This window comes from Lutra lutra, chromosome 8 (assembly GCF_902655055.1).
Source record: "Lutra lutra chromosome 8, mLutLut1.2, whole genome shotgun sequence".
Classification (NCBI taxonomy): Eukaryota; Metazoa; Chordata; class Mammalia; order Carnivora; family Mustelidae; genus Lutra; species Lutra lutra.
The window spans coordinates 5609095-5630471 of NC_062285.1; the positions used below are offsets into that span (position 1 = coordinate 5609095).

Sequence of the window (21377 nt, forward strand, 5' to 3'; positions counted from 1 at the left end):
TATGTCTTCTTCCCTTGGATTTCTGAACTTCCTGAAATCTAAGTTGAGGATGTGGGGCTGGTGGTGGCTACCATGGTCTTCCTTATTAGCAGAGGTGGCTTGAGAGGACAAAGGAACAGCTCTCGGTTTACTCTTTTCTGTACCTCCTCTTAGACAATTTGCTCAGCATTTTCTTCTCAAAGATTCTGTCCCAAAGGGCCTCACAAGTAGCCCTGTCCCCTCCACCTCAGATGATGGGACTCCACTGGATCATTTGTGTTTTCTCTTTGGGGATGTTGGGGCTGTGAGAAGGTAGCACTGACGTGTCTTGTTAGAAGTCTGGTACTTAGGGTTGCTGATGGATGTCCTCTAGCATGGCCTTATAGGAAGAGAAGACCAGTTAGAGGAGAAAAATGAAGTGGCTGGGTCAAGAGCAGAGACAGAGCCTGTGTAAACCCAAAGAGAGACAGTGATGAGAGAGAAGCTACTTTGGTTTCTGACTGGTCTGCATTCTCCATTCCAGTTCTCAAGGAAGTGGAGATTTCACTTAAGCAAAAGTTTGAGTGGTCTTTGATATTCATATTAGCCTAAAGTTCTGATTGCTGTTTTTTTTTTTTTTTTTTTTTTGCTTCTCATTAAACTGTGAGCTTTGTAAGAGTGGAAATGTGTATTGTTTGCTGTTTGCTCTACTGTGACAGCTCAGGCAGGAGGGTACCATGTACAGAGCATTCAATAAATGTTTGTTGAATGAACCGTCACCCACCAGGAATTGTCTTGCCACCAGCAATTATGAGTTGCGACGAAGTCCCAAGTACTGTCCCCTTCCATTGCTTTCTCCACCTTCTGCTGGAGTAAATTAGCCAGAGAGAGTGAGCATGGAATGCAGCTGTGTTTTGGTGGAGTGACACTATTAGCAGATGTCCACAGAGCGTCCATCTGGGCTAGCTTGGTCCATAATCTCCATAAACCAGGGCGTCACAGACTGTTCCCATCTGGCTGGGTGGCTGGGGCATCTCCAGGACACATGTCAGTATGTATCTCATATTCACACCCCATTGGTTCTCTTTCTCTCTCTCTTCCTAACTCAAATGCTGTCGCACTTTCAATCAGGACTAGCATGTCTGTCCAATATGTCTGTCCTCGGGTCTTCTTGCCTTCCTATTCCTTAATCTTAATTAAGTTCACTTTCGTTGTGATTTATGAATTCCAATAAATCCAAGTATGGGTCCTATTTTACTCCACATGCTAAAACTGCAGATTCATTTTCTAATCGGCACTCTACAGAGTATTTTTTCCATGTATTAGCTTATTTTTTTTACTTCAATTAGCCAACATATAGTACATCATTAGTTTATGTGCTCTATGCAATATTGGTATCATTTTGGGTTTCTGCTGTACGGAACATATTTACATCACTTAGAGCCATGTACACATGTTCCTAGAAATTGGCTGAAGGATGGTTTGGGGGTCATCACTAGAGCGCCAGATATCCAGCTGCAGTGCTATACATAGGTCCGGAGGACAATGAACATTGTGTCTAATATTTGTATTGGATTTTCTTGCTCTCAGGTGCTTTTTTATCATTTGATTCTCCCAACCACCCTTTGATTTGGAATTCTTATTTTTATTCACATTTTTCTGATTGAAAGCAAGACTCTTAAGGTTTATAGGGTTTATCCCAGCCCATACAGTCAGTGGGCTAGGGTGCAAACCCAGGCCTTCTCTTCTACATCCTCTAAACCAAGCTTACCTAGTCTTTCTCATTGAACTGAACTTGCTGAGATCCCGAGTCTCCTGTGATTACAAGGGTGCATTTTAATCAATCCTAAACATAAATGCTGTCTGGGCCTCAGGCTAGGAAAACGAGCATAATGTTTGATTTTCATTCCACCCTCTAAGGTGAACCAAGTGTTAGGGGTTGACAGAGAAAGGGTCATTGATGTTTTGAGAGATTAAGTTAGAATGCGAAACGTCCAGAAGTCTGTCGGTCCAGAGACAGACCTCCATGAAGGTAAGGAATGAGGGCAGAGGAGGGCTAACTGGAAATGCCACAGAACCCAAAGGCCAAAGCATTCATAGGCACATCAGCTATTTACTCATCACATATTCCTTATAGAACACCAGCTCAGCCAAGCCACATCCCCTCTAAGCCCACGGAGATTTATCTGGAAAATGGGTACAATGATGCCTGCCTTGTTTATCCCACAGGACCTTTGTGGGCACTGAATGAGGTAATCCATGTAAAAGCATTTGTAAGTGGCTTCAAATATAGGGGTTAGGCCAGTGTTCTCATGGATAAGATCTTATCTAAGGTGCTTTTCAGTTCTAATAGTTCTAAGACTGGAGATTCTAGATTCTTCTCTTTCTGTGTCTGCATATTTTCCAGCTTCTCATTTTTACATTTAACCCAAACCATGGCTGAGGCATCCTTTAAGATGCCCCTACTTTTACAACACCAACAGAGATAAGAGACGATGTTGGCACCTGCTTCTCTACTTCTCTCAGCCCCAGTTCTTAGGACTGCTCAGCCTCAGTCTTTCCAATAAAACTGGACCCATTTGTTTAATGTTCCTTGCTTGACCCCCTTAACTTCTGTTTCTGTGCCTTTTCTGGAATCACTTCCATGTGCAAAGTCTCTCCTCCTCTAAAAAAAAAAAAAAATCCCCTTTCTGATAGAAATTTTTTTTGGCAAACCCTTCCCTAATTCTGAGGACACAATTTTTCTTCTTGTTGACACTTTTAATTAGCATCTTATCCACTCAGACTTTTTTTTAAAGTGTCTTATCATATACTTATACTTTTTCTCCAAAACATATAAAATAAAATAACCCAGGAAGTGACATCATTAGGTATCCAGGGATTGGGAGTTCAGTACGTTTTGTGCACACTGTAATGCTTAACGAAGGGCTGCCCATTCTGGGGTTGGTCTGTTGATATAACCAGCTATAGTGGGTTGAAAGGTGGTTCCCCAAAATAAGTTCATATCCTCACCCCTAGAACCTTGTGAAAGAGACCTTCTTTGGGAAAAGGGTCTTTGCAGATGTAATGAAGGATCCTGGAATGAGATCATCTTGGGTTATCCAGGTGGCCAAGTATCCTCCTAAGAGATTACAAGAAAGACAGAAGAGGTGCAAGGAGACAAGGCTGTGGGGAGACAGAGGCAGACAGGAAGGATGCTGTCTAAAGCCAGGGAGTGCCTGAGCCACCAGACCCCAGCAGGGACAAGGAAGCATTCCCCTCAAGAGACTTGGGGAGTAGGGTGGATGTGCCGTCAGCTTGGTTTGGGACTTCTGGACTCCAGAAGTGTGAGGGAATAAACTTCTGTTTGAGCCATCAAGGGTGTGGTAATGCTATAGCAACACTTCAAAACTAATATACCTCCTTTGTGAACAAACCCAGAAATCATAAACCCAAGTGGTCAGAAGAAGGAAGAAATTAATAGAATCCCTGGGTTAATTCAGTTGCTGAATGGACAGTTTAAGTCAATAAAGTTACACATGGGGAGTTGAATGGTTTTTAATGCAAGCCAGTCTCCTTCTCGTGTACTTGCTAGATGACCTCTCCTTGATGGTGTCGTTCAAGCATTCTCTACAACTTCAGTGAATATGCTACTAAATTAACCCAATATTCTCTTACTGGTGCATAAAAAGCCGTAGAAAACACCACTTCTCATACATGGACATAGGAAGGGCCCTCAACTGGATACAGTTTGTGACATTAAAGACAATTAAGGACTATGGGTCTTTTTGTTCTGAGTGTCAATTTATATGATGAAATGCTAGAGAAAAGCACTGTATTTGGAGAAGCACACTGTACTGGGGCATGTGGGCTTTTCTCTCAAGAGGTTCCTTTGAGCTCTAAGACCTCTCTCTCTTTCCCATCTTATTTTTTCCTCGCTCCAATTCATCTATCCTACACAAGCTACTGAGTGCTCTGGTGCCAGTATATTTTTATATGTATTGCCGGCATCACAGGTGTGAAGAGGGGAAAAAAAAAATAAACCAACAACCCATAGATTCTGATCAGGGTTTTCAATTTTCAATTTCCTGGAGATAAAGAAATTACATAAAACAGCTTTTTAATATAATATTTTGTAGACCGACCAAAAATCCCACCATATATCCAAAGGCTGCTGAAGAGACTGCTTAAGGAGAATGACTCGTAAACCTCCTCTAAGACTGTGTTCTGTGATTCTACGTAGGACAGCTCTTCTGGGACTGTGCCTTCTGGGGATGGAGGGGTTTCTCAAAGTGAACTTTCAGCCTCCCCCGTGAGCATCTCAGTACTGACCATCTCTAACAGAATGCTTCTGCGTTGTGATATACACAGTTTGCTGCCTTCAACACTCAGTGTGGCACATTATTTAACCTTTCTTCTGTTGAAGTATCGTTGACATATGGTATCTTTCAGGTGTACAATACAGTGATTCAACACTTACATACCTTATGCTATGCTCACCACAAGTGTAGTCAGGATCTGTCACCGTACAACACTTCCGCAAGATTGTTGACCATACCCCCCATGCTGTAATTTTCATCCCAGTGATTTATTTACTTTATAGCTGGAAGTTGGTACCTCTCAGTATCTACTTACTTCGCCTATTCTCCCACTGCCCTACCCTCTGGCAACCAGCAGTTTGTTCTCTATATTTAAGAACCTGTTTCTCTTTGTGAGTCTGTTTCTGTTTTGTTTTGGTTTTTAGATTCCACATATAAGTGAATTCATATGGTATTTGTCTCTTTATGTCTGACTGATTTCACTTAGCATAATACCATCTGGATCCATTCATACTACCATACTACCATACTGTTTTGATTACTATAGCTTCGTAGTAGAGTTTGAAATCATGAAACTTGATACATCCAGGTTTAATTTTCTTTCTCAAGAATGTTTTGGCCATTTGGGGTCTTTTGTGGTTCCATAAAAATTCAAAGTTTTTTATTCTAGTTCTGTGAAAAATGTCACTGGAATTCTGATATGGATTGCAATGAATCTGCAGATTGCTTTGTGTAGTCTGGACATCTTAACAGTGTTCTTCCAAACCATGAGCAGCAAGTATCTTTCCTTTTATTTGTTTTGTCTTCAATTTCTTTCCTCAGTGTGTTAGTTTTCAGCGTACATAGCTTTCATGTCCTTGGTTAAGTTTATTCCTATGTATTTTTTTGATGTAAGTGGGGTTGTTTCCTTGATTTCTCTGATACTTCATTATTAGTATATAAAAATGCAGCAGAAGTTTCTATATATTAATTTTGTATTTGCAAGTTCACTGAATTCATTTAGTCTAATAGTTTTTTTTTTTTTTTTTGGAATCTTCAGGATTTTCTATATATAGTGTCATGTCCTCAACAAATAATGAGTTTTACTTTTTTTTTTTTTAAAACCAATATGGCTTTGTTTCTTTTTCCTGTCTGCTTCCAATACTATTGAATAAAAGTGGCATGAATGGACATTCTTGTCTTGTTCATGATCTTAGAAGGCTCTCAGTTTTTCACCACTGCATATAAGGTTACCTGTGGGTTTGTCATGTGTGGCCTCCGTTATGTTGATGTGTGGTGATCTCTCTAAACCCATCTTGAGAATTTTTATCATAAAAGGATGTTGAATTTAATCAATGCTTTTGCTACATCTGTTGAGATGATCATATGATTTTTATTTTTCGTTTTGTCAGTGTGGTGTATTCACCTTGAGTAGCTGGTATTTAACCATCCTTGCATCCCTAGAATAAATCCTATTTGGTCACGGTGAATGACTCTTTTAATGTATTGTTGAATTTGATTTTTTTTTTTTTTTACTTATTCAATTTTGTTACTAGTAATCAGTTCAGATTTTCTATTTCTTCTTGATTCAGTCTTGGAAAGACTGTATATTTGTAGGAATTTATCCATTTCTTCTAGGTTGTCCCGATTTGTTGGCATATAATTTTTTATAGTTCCTTATAACCCTATATATTTCTGTGCCATCAGTTGTAACTTCTCTTTCCTTTCTGATATTATTTATTTGGGGTCCTCTCTCTCTCTCTCTCTGATTACTATGACAAAAGTTCTGCCAATTTTATCTTTTTAAAGATCGACCTCTTAGATTCACTGATCTTTTCTAGGTTTCTTTTTTTTTTTTCTTTATTTCATTTTTGCTCTGAACTTTATTATTTCCCATAAACTGGGGCTTTGTTTCTTCTTTTTCTTGTTCTCTTTGGTTTAAATTTAGATTGTTTATTTGAGAGACTTCTTTCTTGAGGTGGGCCTGTATCCTTATAAATTTCACTGACAGCTTTTCCTGTGTCCCAAAGATTTTGAACCGCTGTGTTTCCAGGTTCACTTGTCTCCAAGTATATTTGATTTCCTTCTTGACTTCATCTACCCACTGGCTGTTGAGTAGAATGTTTATCCTCCATGTGTTTGTGTTTTTTCCAGGATTTTTTTTCTTCTGAGTTCTACTTTCATATTGCTGTGGTTGGAAAAATGTTTAATAAGATTTCACTATTCTTGAATTTATTGAGAATTGTTTTGTGGGCTAACCCATGATCTATCCTGGAAAATGTCCTACGTGCACTTGAAAAGAATGTTTATTCTACTGTTTTCAGATAGAATGTTTTGTGTATATCTGTTCAGTTCATGTAGTCTAATGTATTTAAAATCACTGTTACCATATTGATTTTCTGCCTGGATGTTCTGTCTATTGATGTAGGCAGGGTGTTAAAATCCCCTATTATTGCACTGTAGTTAATTTCTCCCTTTATGTCTGTCAATATTTGCTTCCTATGTTAGATGCTCCTGTGTTGATACATATTTATAATTTTTATGTCCTTTTGTTGGATCAGTTCCTTTATAATTATGTAATGCTTGCCTCTGACTCTTGTTACAGCCTTCAGTTTAAACCTGATTCCATCTGATACAATATCACTATAGTTTTTTTCTTCCATCTGCATGGATTATGTTTTCCACACCTTTACTTTCTCTGTGTCTTTATATCTGAAGTCTCTTGTAGGCAGCATGTAATTGGGTCTTGATCTTTAATCTACTCAGTCATTTACGTCCTGGGACAAGAACATTAGTCTGTTTACATTTAAAGTGATTATTGATAAGTATGGGCTTATCACTACTTTGTTAATTGTTTTCTGGTTGTTTTGTAGTTCTCTGTTCTCCTCTTGCTCTCCTCCCTTATGACTGGTGACTTCCTTTAGTGTTATGCTTGGGTTCCTTTCTCTTTATTTTTTGTTATCTATTATAGATGTATAAATGCATCCTGAGTACACAGCAGTCTATATTAGCTTGATGGTCACTTAAGTTCAGACTACATTCTTAGTCCTCCCCCTCCATGTTATGTATTTTTAATGTTTTTTTATTTTTATTTTTTTTAAAGATTTATTTATTTATTTATTTGATAGACAGAAATCACAAGTAGGCAGAGAGGCAGGCAGAGAGAGAGGGAGAAGCAGGCTTCCCGCTGAGGAGAGAGCCCGATGCGGGGCTCGATCCCAGGACCCTGGGATCATGACCTGAGCCGAAGGCAGAGGCTTTAACCCACTGAGCCACCCAGGCGCCCCTAATGTTTTATTTTTAAAAAAAGATTTTATTTACTTATTTTAGAATGAGAACATGACGGTGGGGAGGGTTAGAGTCCCTGGTGCTGGGACTTGATCCTGGGACTCCAGGATCATGACCTGAGCAGAAGGCAGCTGCTTAACCAACTGAGCCACCCAGGCACTCTATGATATTTTATTTTATGTATACTTTTATATAGTGAATCCAAGAATTTTTGTACATATAATTGATTTTCCATTTTAACCTTCATACTAGGTTTACAAGTGATTTTCTCTGTTTACTTTCACCAGTGATTTTTTTTTTCCTTTCATAATTTTCTTCAAAGGCCCATCTTTTCTGCTTAAAGTAGTCCTTTTAAATTTCTTATAAGGCTGGTTTGGCGGTGATGAAATCTTTTAACCTTTGCCAGGAAAATTCTTTGTCTTCTTCAGTTCTGAATGATAACCTTGCTGGGTAGAGTATTCTTGGTTACAGTTTTCTTCCTTTCAGCACTTTGAATATATCATGCCTTCTTGCCTTCAGAGTATCTGCCTTATGGAGTTTCACTTAAACATAACTAGTTTTTCTCTTGCCTCTTTTGAGATTCTCCTTATCTTTAATTTCTTATATTTTAAATATTTTGTGTCTTGGTGTGGACCTCTTGAGTTCCTCTTGTTTGGATTCTATGCTTCGTGAACCTGGATGTCTCTTTATTTCCTTAGGTTAGGGAAATTTTTAGCTATTATGTCTTCAAATAAATTTTCCACCCCCTTTTCTCTTCTAATACAAATGTTAGTATACTTGATGTTGTCACTGAGGTCCCTTAACCTATGCTAATTTTTTAAAAAGATTTATTTATTTTAGACAGAGAGCGAGTGGGGGGGAGGAGCAGAGTGAGAGAATCTTCAAGACTACCTGCTGAGCATAGAGCCCAACATGGGGCTCGATCTCATGACCCATAAGATAATGACCTGGGCTGAAACCAAGAGTTGGATGCTTAACTGACTGAGCCACCCAGAGACACCCAATGCTAATTTTTAAAGTTCTTTTTTTTTCTTTTTGCTGTTCAGCTTCCATGCTTTCTACACTCTGTTTTCCACATGCTGATCTGTTCTACATCCTCTAATCTAGTATTAATTCCCTCTAGTGTAATTTTCATCTCTGCTATTGCATTCTTTATTTGATTGGCTCTTTTTTGTATTTTCTGTCTGTTTGTTGAATTCTCAGAGTTCATCCACTTTTCTCTCAAGTCTGGTGGGCATCTTTATGACCATTACTTTGAACTCTTTGTCAATTAGGTTGCTATCTCCATTTTATGTAGTTCTTTTTCTGAAGTTTTGTCTTGTTCTTTAGCTTGGAACATATTCTTCTCACTCTGACTTTTTCTGTTTATTTCCATGAATTAGGGGATAAAAGTTACTGTCCCTAGTCTTGAAGGAATGACTTCGTGTAGGAACGTCCTCTCTATAGACTGTGTATGCCTGGGGTGCTCTGTGCAGTGGGTTTCTTGGAGGGATGGTTGGAGCTAATGCAAGTATAGGCTAAAGGGTCTTGGGGCATTCTGCACTATGGCTTTCCTGACAGGGTGGCTGGAGCTAAACTGGGTGCAGCCTGGGAGTTCCTGGGACACTCCACACTGAGGGTGTCCTGGTGGGGCAACTGGAGTTGGATGGGAATGGGCCAGCATGCTACACATAGCAGGTGCCCTGGCAGGATGGCTGGAGCTGAAGTGAACATAGGCTGGTGCATCCTAGGGCAACTTATATCAGTTTGCCCTGGTGGATGGCTGGAGCTGGGGTGGGCATGGGCTAGGGGTGTCCTAGAGTGCTTTGCATTTTTGTTGCCATGGCTAGATGGCTGGAGCCATAGTGGGTGCTGTCTAGAAGTGTCCTAATATGTACATACTGGAGCAGCCCTAGTGAGATGGCTGGAGGTGGGGCAGGCAGGGGTGGGAGTTGCCTTAGGGGGATGGATGGAGCTGGTGTAGGCTGGCACCCTGGGGCTCCCAGAAGCAACAGCTTGGCTAGAGGGCCTGGACCCTGCTCCTATCTGTACTATCAAAGTACAAGGGGAACTTAAACAGTGGTTCTTGCTGGCACCTCTGATTTCAGGGAGAGTTTCAGCAATTTCCCCCACTGTTTGGTGGACATTAGTAGGATTAGTAAATGGGTCTCCTTCACTTGGAGTCTAGTTGCCCTTTAAACCACTATTCCTCCAGGTGGGCAAGTCTGCATGGCCCTCCTCAGTGCCATACCTCCCTCTGAAATTGGTAGTGTTGGGCTCCCATCATTACTGTGCCTCTATACTTTGCTGAGGAGAAGCTGTCTAGTTGGCCCTAAGTTCTTCAGGTGGAATTGTTCCTCCGTATGTTGGAGTAGATTTGTGTGTCTACGGGAGGAGGTAAGTTTAGGCTTTTCCTAAGCTGTTGTCTTGGACCCCCTCTTACCACTGAACCTTACTGATGACTCCAGGTCAGTGTTATGAACACTTGCTACAGGAGAGCACATAATCCCACTCTCCCAGGGCCTTTTAGTTGTCTCACATCTTCCTTTTATGTCAGATTCAACACGGCCCTCTCACTGTGCTTGCTGGGCCATCCTCCAGCAGCTCAGCCAGCCTCCTGTCTAGCTCTTTTTTTTTAAAGTCTTATTTTTCCCTTAGCCTGCAGTGTGTCAGAGACCAAAAAACTAAACTTTTGAGGGTTTCTATGTTAAATAAGTGTCAAACTGTATTTTGAGAAAAGAGGTTAAGGAGATTAAAGCACAACAGCTTTCCTCGAAGAAGGATGTGAAAAGATGGTGTACGATAGAGACATTTTGGACAGACATGCATTCATGAAGGAGGGTACATGTGTGGCTTCTATATACTTCTTTCAGACGTAGGCGGATACGTTCCCACACGTGCGTTTGAATGTTCAAGGAAACACTCCCCTCCTTTCCTACCCAAGAGGAGAACATTCCATAAGCATTTCTGGCTGACCCAGGCAAAACCAAGAGATCTGAAGGAGGCAGAGAGAAAGCCATAATAAGATGCCAAAGAGAAATCAGGGTAATGGAAGGAGATGAGGAAAGTGGACGTGCGAGGGATGATAACTGTAACGATCAGAACAAAGAACAAAATGAGGTCAGAACCTTACTGCTTTGGAGACTGGAGCTCTTGAGTTGATTGTCCTCACCATGGGCATAGAACTTCCTGCCACAAAAGCACCCTGGCCCTTTCCCCGCACTACAGCGATTCAATTAACTGGACAGGGAAATCCAGATCCCTCAGCATGTGTTTCCAACGGGTAAACTTTACCTGTACACAATTCCTTTGGAATGAAGGAACTGCAGACCGAGAATGATTTCAGCAGCATAGAACCTGAGGGAAGGAAAATCAAAGTGGAATATGGATGCATCAATGGAATGAAAGAAAATCCCCATGTTATATATTCTCAGTGTGTACACACAACTTCTGTTTATAATTTTGTTCAGTCCCCAAAAAAGGGAGACGTCATCCATTCTGTATGTGCAACCCCAGCCCTGAGAGTATGAAATAAAGCCGGAATTTAGTCTTATCTGCACCTAGTGCTTATTCTTATACTTTAAGCTACGATTTTCCAACTTTTTTTCTAGTAAAACACCCATGGACACTAAACATAATAGTGTAAGTAGTCCAAGAAAATAATTTTCCCTTTTATTTAAAACTCTGCTTAGTGCCCTTAGACCTACAAGCAGGGTCATTCCACATAGATCTGAGTTGTTTATGGGCAAGAAATGTAGCCCGAGAGGTAAAGGAAGGGATATTGGAAGATGGGAGTGAGATGCTGTGCTCCATCTCCAGTGATGACCGGCACCTGGGAGGCATTCGGAACGCACAGCATGTCTCTGACGGCTTTCATGCCTTCCAGAGGTATGAGAAAGGCACGTTGACAATCCTTTAGCATGAAAACTGCTTGATGATTTTTCTGCTTCGCAGAAATCCCATAAAATTATCTCTGGGCACTTTGCTGATGGTTCCTGGAGGCGATGAGCTTAGTGGTATGCTAGGCAATGGCTTTGACAAAAAGTCATTTCACCCACGGGTTTCTGTAGGAGCTGGTAGGACCAGTCCATTTTTCAGCCCAGCTCAGCCTAAACCACTCAAAGTGCTCATTAGGGGTGAGTGAAAGATTACAGAGCACCAGGCAAAGAAAGCTAGTGTGTATCCATATTTTTAACTGAGCCTCATGGCACAGTTTTCTCTTTTTCTGAATGTCACAGCGGTTTTATTTTTGAGGAAACAGGGCCCATGGGAGGAGGAGTACCAGGGGTTTCTGTGGGACTCAGCTGCGTTACCACCTGGTAAATGCAGTCTGCCTGTTTTCACTTGATGCCAGAAAAGGTGAAGATATTCTCAAGGAGTAAATGCCTCTTCTGGTTTCGTAATACTCATGTCCCCGGAGCCAGATGCTTTACGCCTTCACATAGAGCTCCCCATTAGTTAAAGCCTTAGTTAAAAGCTTTAGTTAAAGCTTCATCCCCATGACCACCTTTTAAAGATCCGTGTTTCATCTGACTAATTCTTTTCAAGGGGCAAATATTTGCTTCTGTGTTTAGATTATCTAGAAGCATGATGTATTGGGGCAGCTTCTTAAGAAACCAAGTTGTTGATTTCAAAACACAAAGAAATGAAATGAAACAGACTCTAGTTTAAACTTCATGAACTGGGAACGTTACCTTGTCTGATATGTCCCCAGGCAATTGCCCTGACCTGGGATAGTGGCATGCTGAGTGAGGCAACAGGAAAAAATGCCACATGGGAGGAATATTCTGTGGGTAAAGTAAGTACTTGGTACCTGACAAGAACAGTGGAAAAACCCCAAACCCTTCAGAAGGCTCTTACGTTGCTCTGGAAAGATCAAACTTGTGGCAGCTTTGGATGTGGTACATTAAGTCCCCTCCATTGAGATACTCCATCACAAAGAAGAGGTTTTCCTAGAGAAAAACAAAACCATTCCAAATTTCAGCTTTTTTAAAAAATAAGAAAACAAGGACTACTTTTTAAATAGATTTAGATTATTTCAGGGAAACCAATTCTGTCTTGATCACATATAAAAATACGGTCCCAGTAACTTAGCTGACGTATAGCATTTCTGAACACCAAGAAGCTTGGGGCATATGGGAGGCGTACATGTATGCGTAACATTTGCTGGGATACTTGCTGCTATGATTCAGCAGGTGGGTCACAGCCTGAAGGAGGGTCCCATTGGACTTCCCCACCCAGCAGTGGGATGGTGTTGGGCACTTAGACTGTAGAAGTACTGAAATTGATGGTGTGTAGGAGGGTAAAAAGAATACAGTTTGGGGCTCCAATTCCAGTTTCAGGGCTTGGAAGTGTGCATTCAACACTCAGCTGGTAGTTCTGAACATATTGTACAGGTATGGCACTGTGGCAAGACTGAGGGATGTGTGTTCCTGCCTCAGCCATGACAGATGAAACAGTCGTGTCTTCAGGAACCTTATGATTAAGTATAGTCTTACTTCTTTCCAGTCCTGATTTCGCTTGTGAGTCATAGCTAATGAGCCAGCTCGCTGTTCCTAACAGAAGACACCATGCACGGTACTTGGGCTGGTCCCTTTGAATGGCGGCCATCCAAAGCAAGGCGGAGTGGTCTTCAGGTTGTGGTTAGAGTAGCAGATTTGACTACAATTGCAATGAGCCTGAGTTCCCCCTACTGCATGAGACCATACTTATCCAATAAGTACTTCTATGGCATTTTGAGCATCTCAATTCTGAGTGTCCTCATGAACCACAGAATTAGTCATCCTTGAAGTGTGAAGACATTTAACATGTCTGTGCATGAATTTGCTCCTGAAAGTCTCACTTGGGTGATTTTTTAACAGAATTAACCTTTGAGTTTTGATGTGAGACTAACCAAGGCCCTGGGGCATATGAGGTGATGGTATTCTGGTCTGAGAGTGACGTACAGCCTGACATTTCTACTGGGAAACTAAATACTGGGGCTATTATCTCAATAGTTTAGGTGTTGTCCTGCTTTTTCTGAAGTGGACCCCTGATCTAGTTTACTGGTTCCATATATCTTCAAGTGGATCCCTTTCCATTATGGACAGGCTAAAATTCTCTGCGGATAGAAGTCCTAACTTAACATTGTTATTTCACACGAAATTTGAGATTAATCATTTGTCCAATCTTCACACATCTGCTTTAGCAACAGCACATCTTTCCTTTACCTCTTATTCTCTTAAGTACTGTATGGACTTCTAACTACCCTTTAACATAAAACTATGACGACCTGTACACACACAGTGGTAGAATTGCCTAGATGCTCAGGAGAATGAAAGATACAAAAGCTTAAAGTAAGGTCATTGATAGCAGTGCTCAGACAAAAGGATCCTCAAGAGTTAGGGAGCTTGCAAATTCCTATAAAAGTTGAAAATTTGGAATTTATATATTGTCAGCTAAGACTACAGGCAAGAGGCCAACCTTAACTTCTACACAACCATGGGGCATAGTAGTCCCATCAGTTCTTGGGCTTCCGTCAGCTCTGCGCCTAGCTGTGAAGGATTGGGGGCTGGATCTGTGTGGTGAAAGAGTCCCAGATATCCCAAGGCAGGGTCACTGTCTACTCCCTTGGGCATCCCAAGAAGACGCACTACCATAGTGGTTATTAATTAAATGGTAATGGAGATTTAGAGGATCTTGGATGCCATACTTATCCTATTAAAAGGTTCTGTCTCTACAATAAATCTTTTTAAACCAATCTCTTCTAATTCTCATCTTTAGGTTAAGCCAGGGACGCTGAAAAAAGCCAATCAATCCTCTTTGGTTATTTATGATGGCATTTTGCTTCAGTTGAAGTGCTTGGTTTGGGCAACTACCAGTTGGGCTGCTTATAGGGGTTTAGGGCAGTCCATGCCTGGAGGTCCAGCTTTTAGGTGGGCAGGATGGGAGAAACCAGTTATCCTGCTAGAAGGTCCTGCTCTTTTCTAGAGGGTTCTAGAAACTGTTTGGAAGTCTCGGGTAACTACTCATCCAGGGAACTGTTGGGTCCACTCTGGGCCCAATGAGATGGCTCTGTGATGAAATGAGAATAAATACATATAATACACACAAACCACACACAGTCCTAGGGTTTGGGTTTCAAGGATCACATTCTGAAGGATAGATAAATCTTTTAAAAGTTGAATCCCAAGTTCCAGTCATAAAAAGTAAATCCAAATAAAACAGACTCAGACTTCCATAAATGGCTGAAAAAAGAGTGCTCAGAATTTGCTGTGGCTGATATCGAAGAGATTACTGCAACTTCTTTCAAGATATGTCTCCAAAGGCAAAGGAAACAAAAGCCAAAATAAACTTTTGGGACTTCATCAAAATCAAAAGCTTCTGCACAGCAAAGGAAACAGTCAACAAAACAAAGAGGCAACCCACGGAATGGGAGAAGATATTTGCAAATGACAGTACAGACAAAAGATTGATATCCAGGATCTATAAAGAACTCCTCAAACTCAACACACACAAAACAGACAATCGTATCAAAAAATGGGCAGAAGATATGAACAGACACTTCTCCAATGAAGACATACAAATGGCTATCAGACACATGAAAAAATGTTCATCATCACTAGCCATCAGGGAGATTAAAATTAAAACCACATTGAGATATCACCTTATACCAGTTAGAATGGCCAAAATTAGCAAGACAGGAAACAACATGTGTTGGAGGGGATGTGGAGAAAGGGGAACCCTCTTACACTGTTGGTGGGAATGCAATTTGGTGCAGCCTCTTTGGAGAACAGTGTGGAGATTCCTCAAGAAATTAAAAATAGAGCTTCCCTATGACCCTGCAATTGCACTACTGGGTATTTACCCCAAAGATACAGATGTAGTGAAAAGAAGGGCCATCTGTACCCCAATGTTCATAGCAGCAATGGCCACAGTCACCAAACCGTGGAAAGAACCAAGATGCCCTTCAACGGACGCATGGATAAGGAAGATGTGGTCCATATACACTATGGAGTATTATGCCTCCATCAGAAAGGATGAATCCCCAACTTCTGTAGCAACATGGACGGGACTGGAAGAGGTTATGCTGAGTGAAATAAGTCAAGCAGAGAGAGTCAATTATCACATGGTTTCACTTATTTGTGGAACATAACAAATAGCATGGAGGACATGGGGAGTTAGCAGAAGGGAATTGAGGGAAATTGGAAGGGGAGGTGAACCATGACAGACTATGGACTCTGAAAACAATCTGAAGGGTTTGAAGAGGTCGGGGGGGTGGGAGGTTGGGGGAACCAGGTAGTGGGTATTAGAGAGGGCACAGATTGCATGGAGCACTGGGTGTGGTACAGAAACAATGAATACTGTTATGTTGAAAATAAATTAAAAAAATGACTAATAAAAAAAAAAAAAAGAGTGCTCAGAGCTGAAGGTGACCACCTACCACTAACCTGGAACCCTATAGGATCACTCTCAAAAAGAGAAGTCTGCCCACTGAAAAGACTCCACATTGGCTCAGACAGAACTAAACCCAGAAGGACAAGACTCAGGGTAATGGTCAAGACCAGAAGCTTTGTCTTTACTGAGAGCTGAGTTCATAGTTCCTTTATTTGTGACCTTGGAGAAGTTAACCTCTCCTAAACCTCATCTTCTTTACTTATTTGCAAAATGGAGGAACAATCCCACTTCATAGGGTTATCATGAGTATTACATGTGTTGATATAAGTAGAAAGCTGGTTCAGGGTTAGCACTCAGCATGCACTTGATGATTGGTAGCTGTTGTTATAGGAAACAATTTGAAAAGCCAGTTAAAAAACCCCAGCAGATCAGAAGAACTAACTAAATAGAGATCCCATGTTCATAAATAGGAATACAAGATTATCAAGATGTCTGTTCTTTCGAATTTGACCTATAGATTTAGTGAAATCCCAATCAAAATCCCAGTGAGTTATTCTGTGAATACCTAAAAACTGATTCTAAAGTTTACACAGTCAAAAGACCCCAAATGGACAAAAAAATTTTATGGAGGAGAAGAATAATGTTGAAGGACTGACACTATTCCTCTTGAAGACTTACCATAAAGCCACAGTAATCAAGACAGTGCCGTATTGGCAAAAGAACAGACAAGTAGATCAATGGAACAGAACACAGTCCAGAAACAGACCTCACAAATATGGTCAACTGACCTTTGAAAAAGAAGCAAAAGCAATGCAACAGGGCAAAGACAGTCTCTCCAAGAAATGGTGGACATCTATATAAGCAATTCCACCTTTCTTAATTTTCATTATGTCTTATGGGAAGTATTAACACGATGTCCAAAACCAAACAATAGCGGATACTTCTCAGAAAAAGGACCTACATGGTCCTGGGGCTCTCGAAACAAAGAGGAAAGCAGGAGGCTAGGTTTCCTCCAGTGGTGTCCTATCTGTTCTGGTCACAAGCTGAGAGAAAATGCAAAGCAGACTCCTGAGGAAGGATGTGGGCTTGTGAACCACACACAACAGTGTGGAACTCTCTTAATGCTGAGTAATACACGTTAACTGAAGCACGTGATTCTTTGGCGGAGGGAGACTTGACATTGTGAGGGTGTTGGGGGATGGGATGCTCCAATCTGCCCTGGTCTTAGACTCTGTCAGCAGCTCCTGGCACAGCAACCATGGAGTAGAAATTCTTGTCTCTGTGCCATCACTGACAGTCTGTGTGACCCGGAAATCATGCCATCCCAGGCCTCAGTCTCTCAACCTCTGAGACACGAGGGATATCGACCAAACTCCTCTTTAGTGGCCTCAGCACCCCCTGATTTTCACCATACATTTAATTTTTTTTTCCTTTGGGGATAAAGATGACTTAACCTACTGAGTACATAAGATCCATGGAGTTCCTCCCTGATGGCAAAATGCATTTAAGAGGATGGGAGGCTTGCAAAATTCTTATGAGAAGTCCTTGTCTGGAAACAATGCATATTTGAAATAAAATTAAAGAATAGAGGTGAGCCTTCCCTTGGAACTCTTCTCAAAGGAGGTAAGCATTATGGCCCACCATGACACCCCAAAGAAAGCTCTATAATAGTGGTCAGATGACTTCTTCCCATTTAAGTAGTCTCCTGGTTATGCTCCTAGAACATGGCTATTGTTTGGGGGCAGATACCTCTGTGTCCCATGGGTTAGAATGGGTTAGGATATGTCTTAGGATGTGTCTTAACACTGTTTTGAGCAGACATTGAGTGGCAAGACAATAACTTTTTGATTGTTCTATTTTGTTTTGAATCGTGTATTTTAGTGTCTTAGAACTCAAGCAGGCTTGCTTAAAGAAGAATGTCTGTGACTTTGGAAAAGAATAGAAACAATGGAGTCGAGTCTGACAACCTATAGGGGTATTGTCCCCAGTGTAATAAGTGAATTTTTTTCTTGTGTATGTAGGTGGCAAAAACATAACATTCTGTCAAGTACTCCTTGGAAAAGTGAAATTTACAAAAGAAAATTTGCCTTGCGTTCCCTGCAGGAGGAAACATGCTGAGGGTCTTGTAAGCTCTGTTGGTATGAACTCGAACGGTCTGATTTGTAAAAAAGAGTATTCAGTAAGCCTTCCTGGTCTTTAGAGTGAGTTCTCCAAGTGTCCTTCCTTCATCCACTGATTTTATTAGTGAAACAATAAAAACACTGAGCATATTTCCATCCTCTCAGTAAAGTAAGTTTAGCTGGGGTTTGACAGTACAATGACCTTATAGCCATTAGAAGAAGAGCTGCCTTGAAGAGTCCTGAAGAACCTCTAGCTAACAAAAAAGTATTTGACATACCATTCAATAACCTTTACCAATGCTCAATTTATAAATATACCTATGGCATACATGCTGTTCTGTATGCCAGACTATAAAAATGAGAGTGACAGTTACGTATTGTTTTACTGTGATTTTCTGACAACTGAACATAGTTATTGATGTTTTTACTCTTAGATGGGTATTAGAAGTTCTGTAGCTCTTTTTTTTTTTTTTTGGTGATTTAAAAAATGGTATTATATTCTTATAAGATCACTTAAATAATATATATCAAGTACTTTCAAAAATTCAAAATAACCTAGCATTTTGCAAAGAATTCTGTGTCTTTGTGTACAAAAGTACTGGGCTTTCTAGTTCCTACAAATATCTTTCATTACTTGGCTGATGGAACACTATAGTTGGTTCTTTCTCCTATGTTCTTACAAAATATGAGACTGCTGTAGGGAGGCTCTAATATCTAAATACCTTTATATTTAGACCATTCTGGTCTGAATTTAAGACATTGCCTTTGAACCTCTACCTTTGTGCCTCCCATCATTTTTACTTACACCCTCCATGTGCCGAGTCTTAACTCATAAGTGGACATACAGTCCCCTTTAGAGTGTGAACGACCTCAGAAGTTTTTACTTCCACTTATTGTCCCCCCAGAAGCAAGGTTTTAGTTGAGAATTACAACCTGGGAAAGTTGCCTTTCTGACATCCCCAGCTCTGTGGTCATGCAGAAATGGGAGGGGTTTCCTGTCTGGAAGAATACAGAGCTGGGGGCAGAGCTACCTGAGCTGTGTCCTCGGAAGGAGCACCCCAAGTGGGGGTGGAGCTTGCTTCCGGTTGGCACAAGTGTGGGGCACACTGGGTGGTGGGCTCACCTGTATACTTACACATCTTATCAGCTTGGTCACCCCAACACTCAACTTCCTAGTTATGCATGTAGTTTGGAAGGGAATCTGCAATGTTGTATCTATTGCTTTCTTCTATACTGAGCTATATATTCGAACATCCTACAACAACAGGCTTATTTCCTTTTTCATTAAGGACACATCCTCAAACCCAACAGATAATCATATGTGTGCATTTTATATCTAACTAGGGAGTGTGTGTGTGGGGGGGAGAGAAATTCCTTTCTACAGACCAGCAAACTCTTTCATTAGGGCTGTAAACTCTAATTAGTAAAATTCACTGCCTTTAATAGACCTATTAGTACATTTCAGAAATAATGTGCCTGAATTTCTAGAGGTCTGTATCTTGCAACGGGAACTCAGGCTCAGTTGGTATTTACTGGCTTAATTGTCCCACAGGGTCTTTTTGCATTAACTAACAAATTATTTCCTTTCATGACAAAGTACAAACAGAACTCCATTTCATGAATTTTAAAATTGTTTCCCCTGATAGGATTAGGTCTCTAATGAGAAGCCCTAGAGCAGCTAGGCCTATGGACCTCACCACTTGAACTGCCTGAGTTTAAATCCTGGCTCCCTGCTTAACAGGTGTTTGACCTTTGATGTGTTGCCTATCCCTTAAAGATCACCTCAATTTCTTTATCTGTAAAATGGGGATAAGAATAGTATCTACTTCATGGGGGTTGCTATGAAGAGTAAATGAGCCAAAACGGGTAAGGTGGCTACAACACGGACCAGCACACAGGGAGTGCTCTATGAATGTCCACTGTTAGTACACTTACAATGGTAGCTATTGTATATGTATGATACATGTGCATAGGCATGTTGAGACATATATTCACAAGCACAAAACGACCTCTTAAGACCGAGTTCTAAAGTAAAAGGATAGTTTTAAGCAATATATAGTTTTGATATGAAATGACCTAGTTCGCTGAAGATTTGTCACTAAATCATTAATACTGGATTTAAACTATTTGGTCACTAGTTACTAAAAAAGATATAAAAAGAAGATAAAAATACTCAAAAATCCTATTTCTGAGTGCCTCTGAGTGATCTAATTTGGAACGACTCTCTCCTTTTTATAGTACTTTTATGTATTTTCCAATTTCTAATGTATTTTTATACATTATAATTTTATAATTAGGGAACATTTTATATTTTTTCTAAATTTTATAATTTTATAAAATTTCATAATTAGGGAAAATATTAATATGACTTAGAAATTATAAGTGGGGGACGCCTGGGTGGCTCAGTTGGTTGGACGACTGCCTTCGGCTCAGGTCATGATCCTGGAGTCCCGGGATCGAGTCCCGCATTGGGCTCCCAGCTCCACGGGGAGTCTGCTTCTCTCTCTGACCTTCTCCTAGCTCATGCTCTCTCTCACTGTCTCTCTCTCAAATAAATAAATAAAATCTTTAAAAAAAAAAAAAGAAATTATAAGTGGGTGATTTTTTTTCTATCATCTTATATTTATATGGTGTATATTCTCAACATTTGTCCAGGGAGCTTGCTAATCCTGTTCGGATTTAAGCTACTGAAGAATGACTCTCCAAAAGTACAAGGAATGGCTAGAGCCTTGTACTCTAGCCTGTGTATCAATTTCAGAGAGGCCTGGAATAAGTCTGGTTCGCTGATAAAATGAGTATTGCTATTTGTAAGGCTGGCATGGACTTTAGATTAAGTGTTTGATGTCAAGCGAGATGCTTTTTTTTTTTTTTTTTTTTTTTTGGAGGTCACCTAAATTGAAACTGGAAGGTTTAAACATTCTGACAAAAGTGTGGCCACCCACAGGGCAGTCGAGTCTTCTGATTAGATACTTTTAAAGTCCTTTCTAATCAGAATAATATCAATAGACTCATTCTTTCAAAAGACTCAAAACTGAAAAGACCTAAAAAAGGAAACATTGTTAAAAGAGAAATCTGTGGTCACCATATGAAAGAAAGTTGATTGCGTACAAGATTAAGGTGGGATTTCATAAAACCAGTTGTGTAATTCCCATGGGGCTGTTTGCAGACACAGATGTCATTTAGCAAAGTTAAGAGTCCTAGGGCTTTCAAAACACATCCTTTTAAAATATTACCTTATGCTTTAAACATTGACATTTTGTGAATGAAAATTCTAGACTTAGTGAAGGAGGGATTCCAAAAGTTACGCTAATATAATGTGCCTTCTATACGGCCTTAAGAATGACCACAATTCTTTTTATTAAGAGCATGAAAATGAAGA

The 21377-nt window shown here is 40.4% G+C and overlaps 1 protein-coding gene across 7 annotated transcripts in view; it reads right to left on the reverse strand.

Moving 5' to 3' along the window:
- Positions 1–21377, reverse strand: part of PRKCQ (protein kinase C theta) — a 176246-nt gene that overhangs the window by 22810 nt on the left and 132059 nt on the right. For all 7 annotated transcript variants that reach the window (XM_047740717.1, XM_047740719.1, XM_047740718.1 and 4 more), the window contains 2 exons: positions 12363–12454; positions 10797–10859 (listed from right to left, as the gene is read on the reverse strand). In XM_047740717.1, the coding sequence (XP_047596673.1) occupies positions 10797–10859; positions 12363–12454 (155 nt within the window). The remainder of the gene's footprint in view (positions 1–10796; positions 10860–12362; positions 12455–21377) is intronic.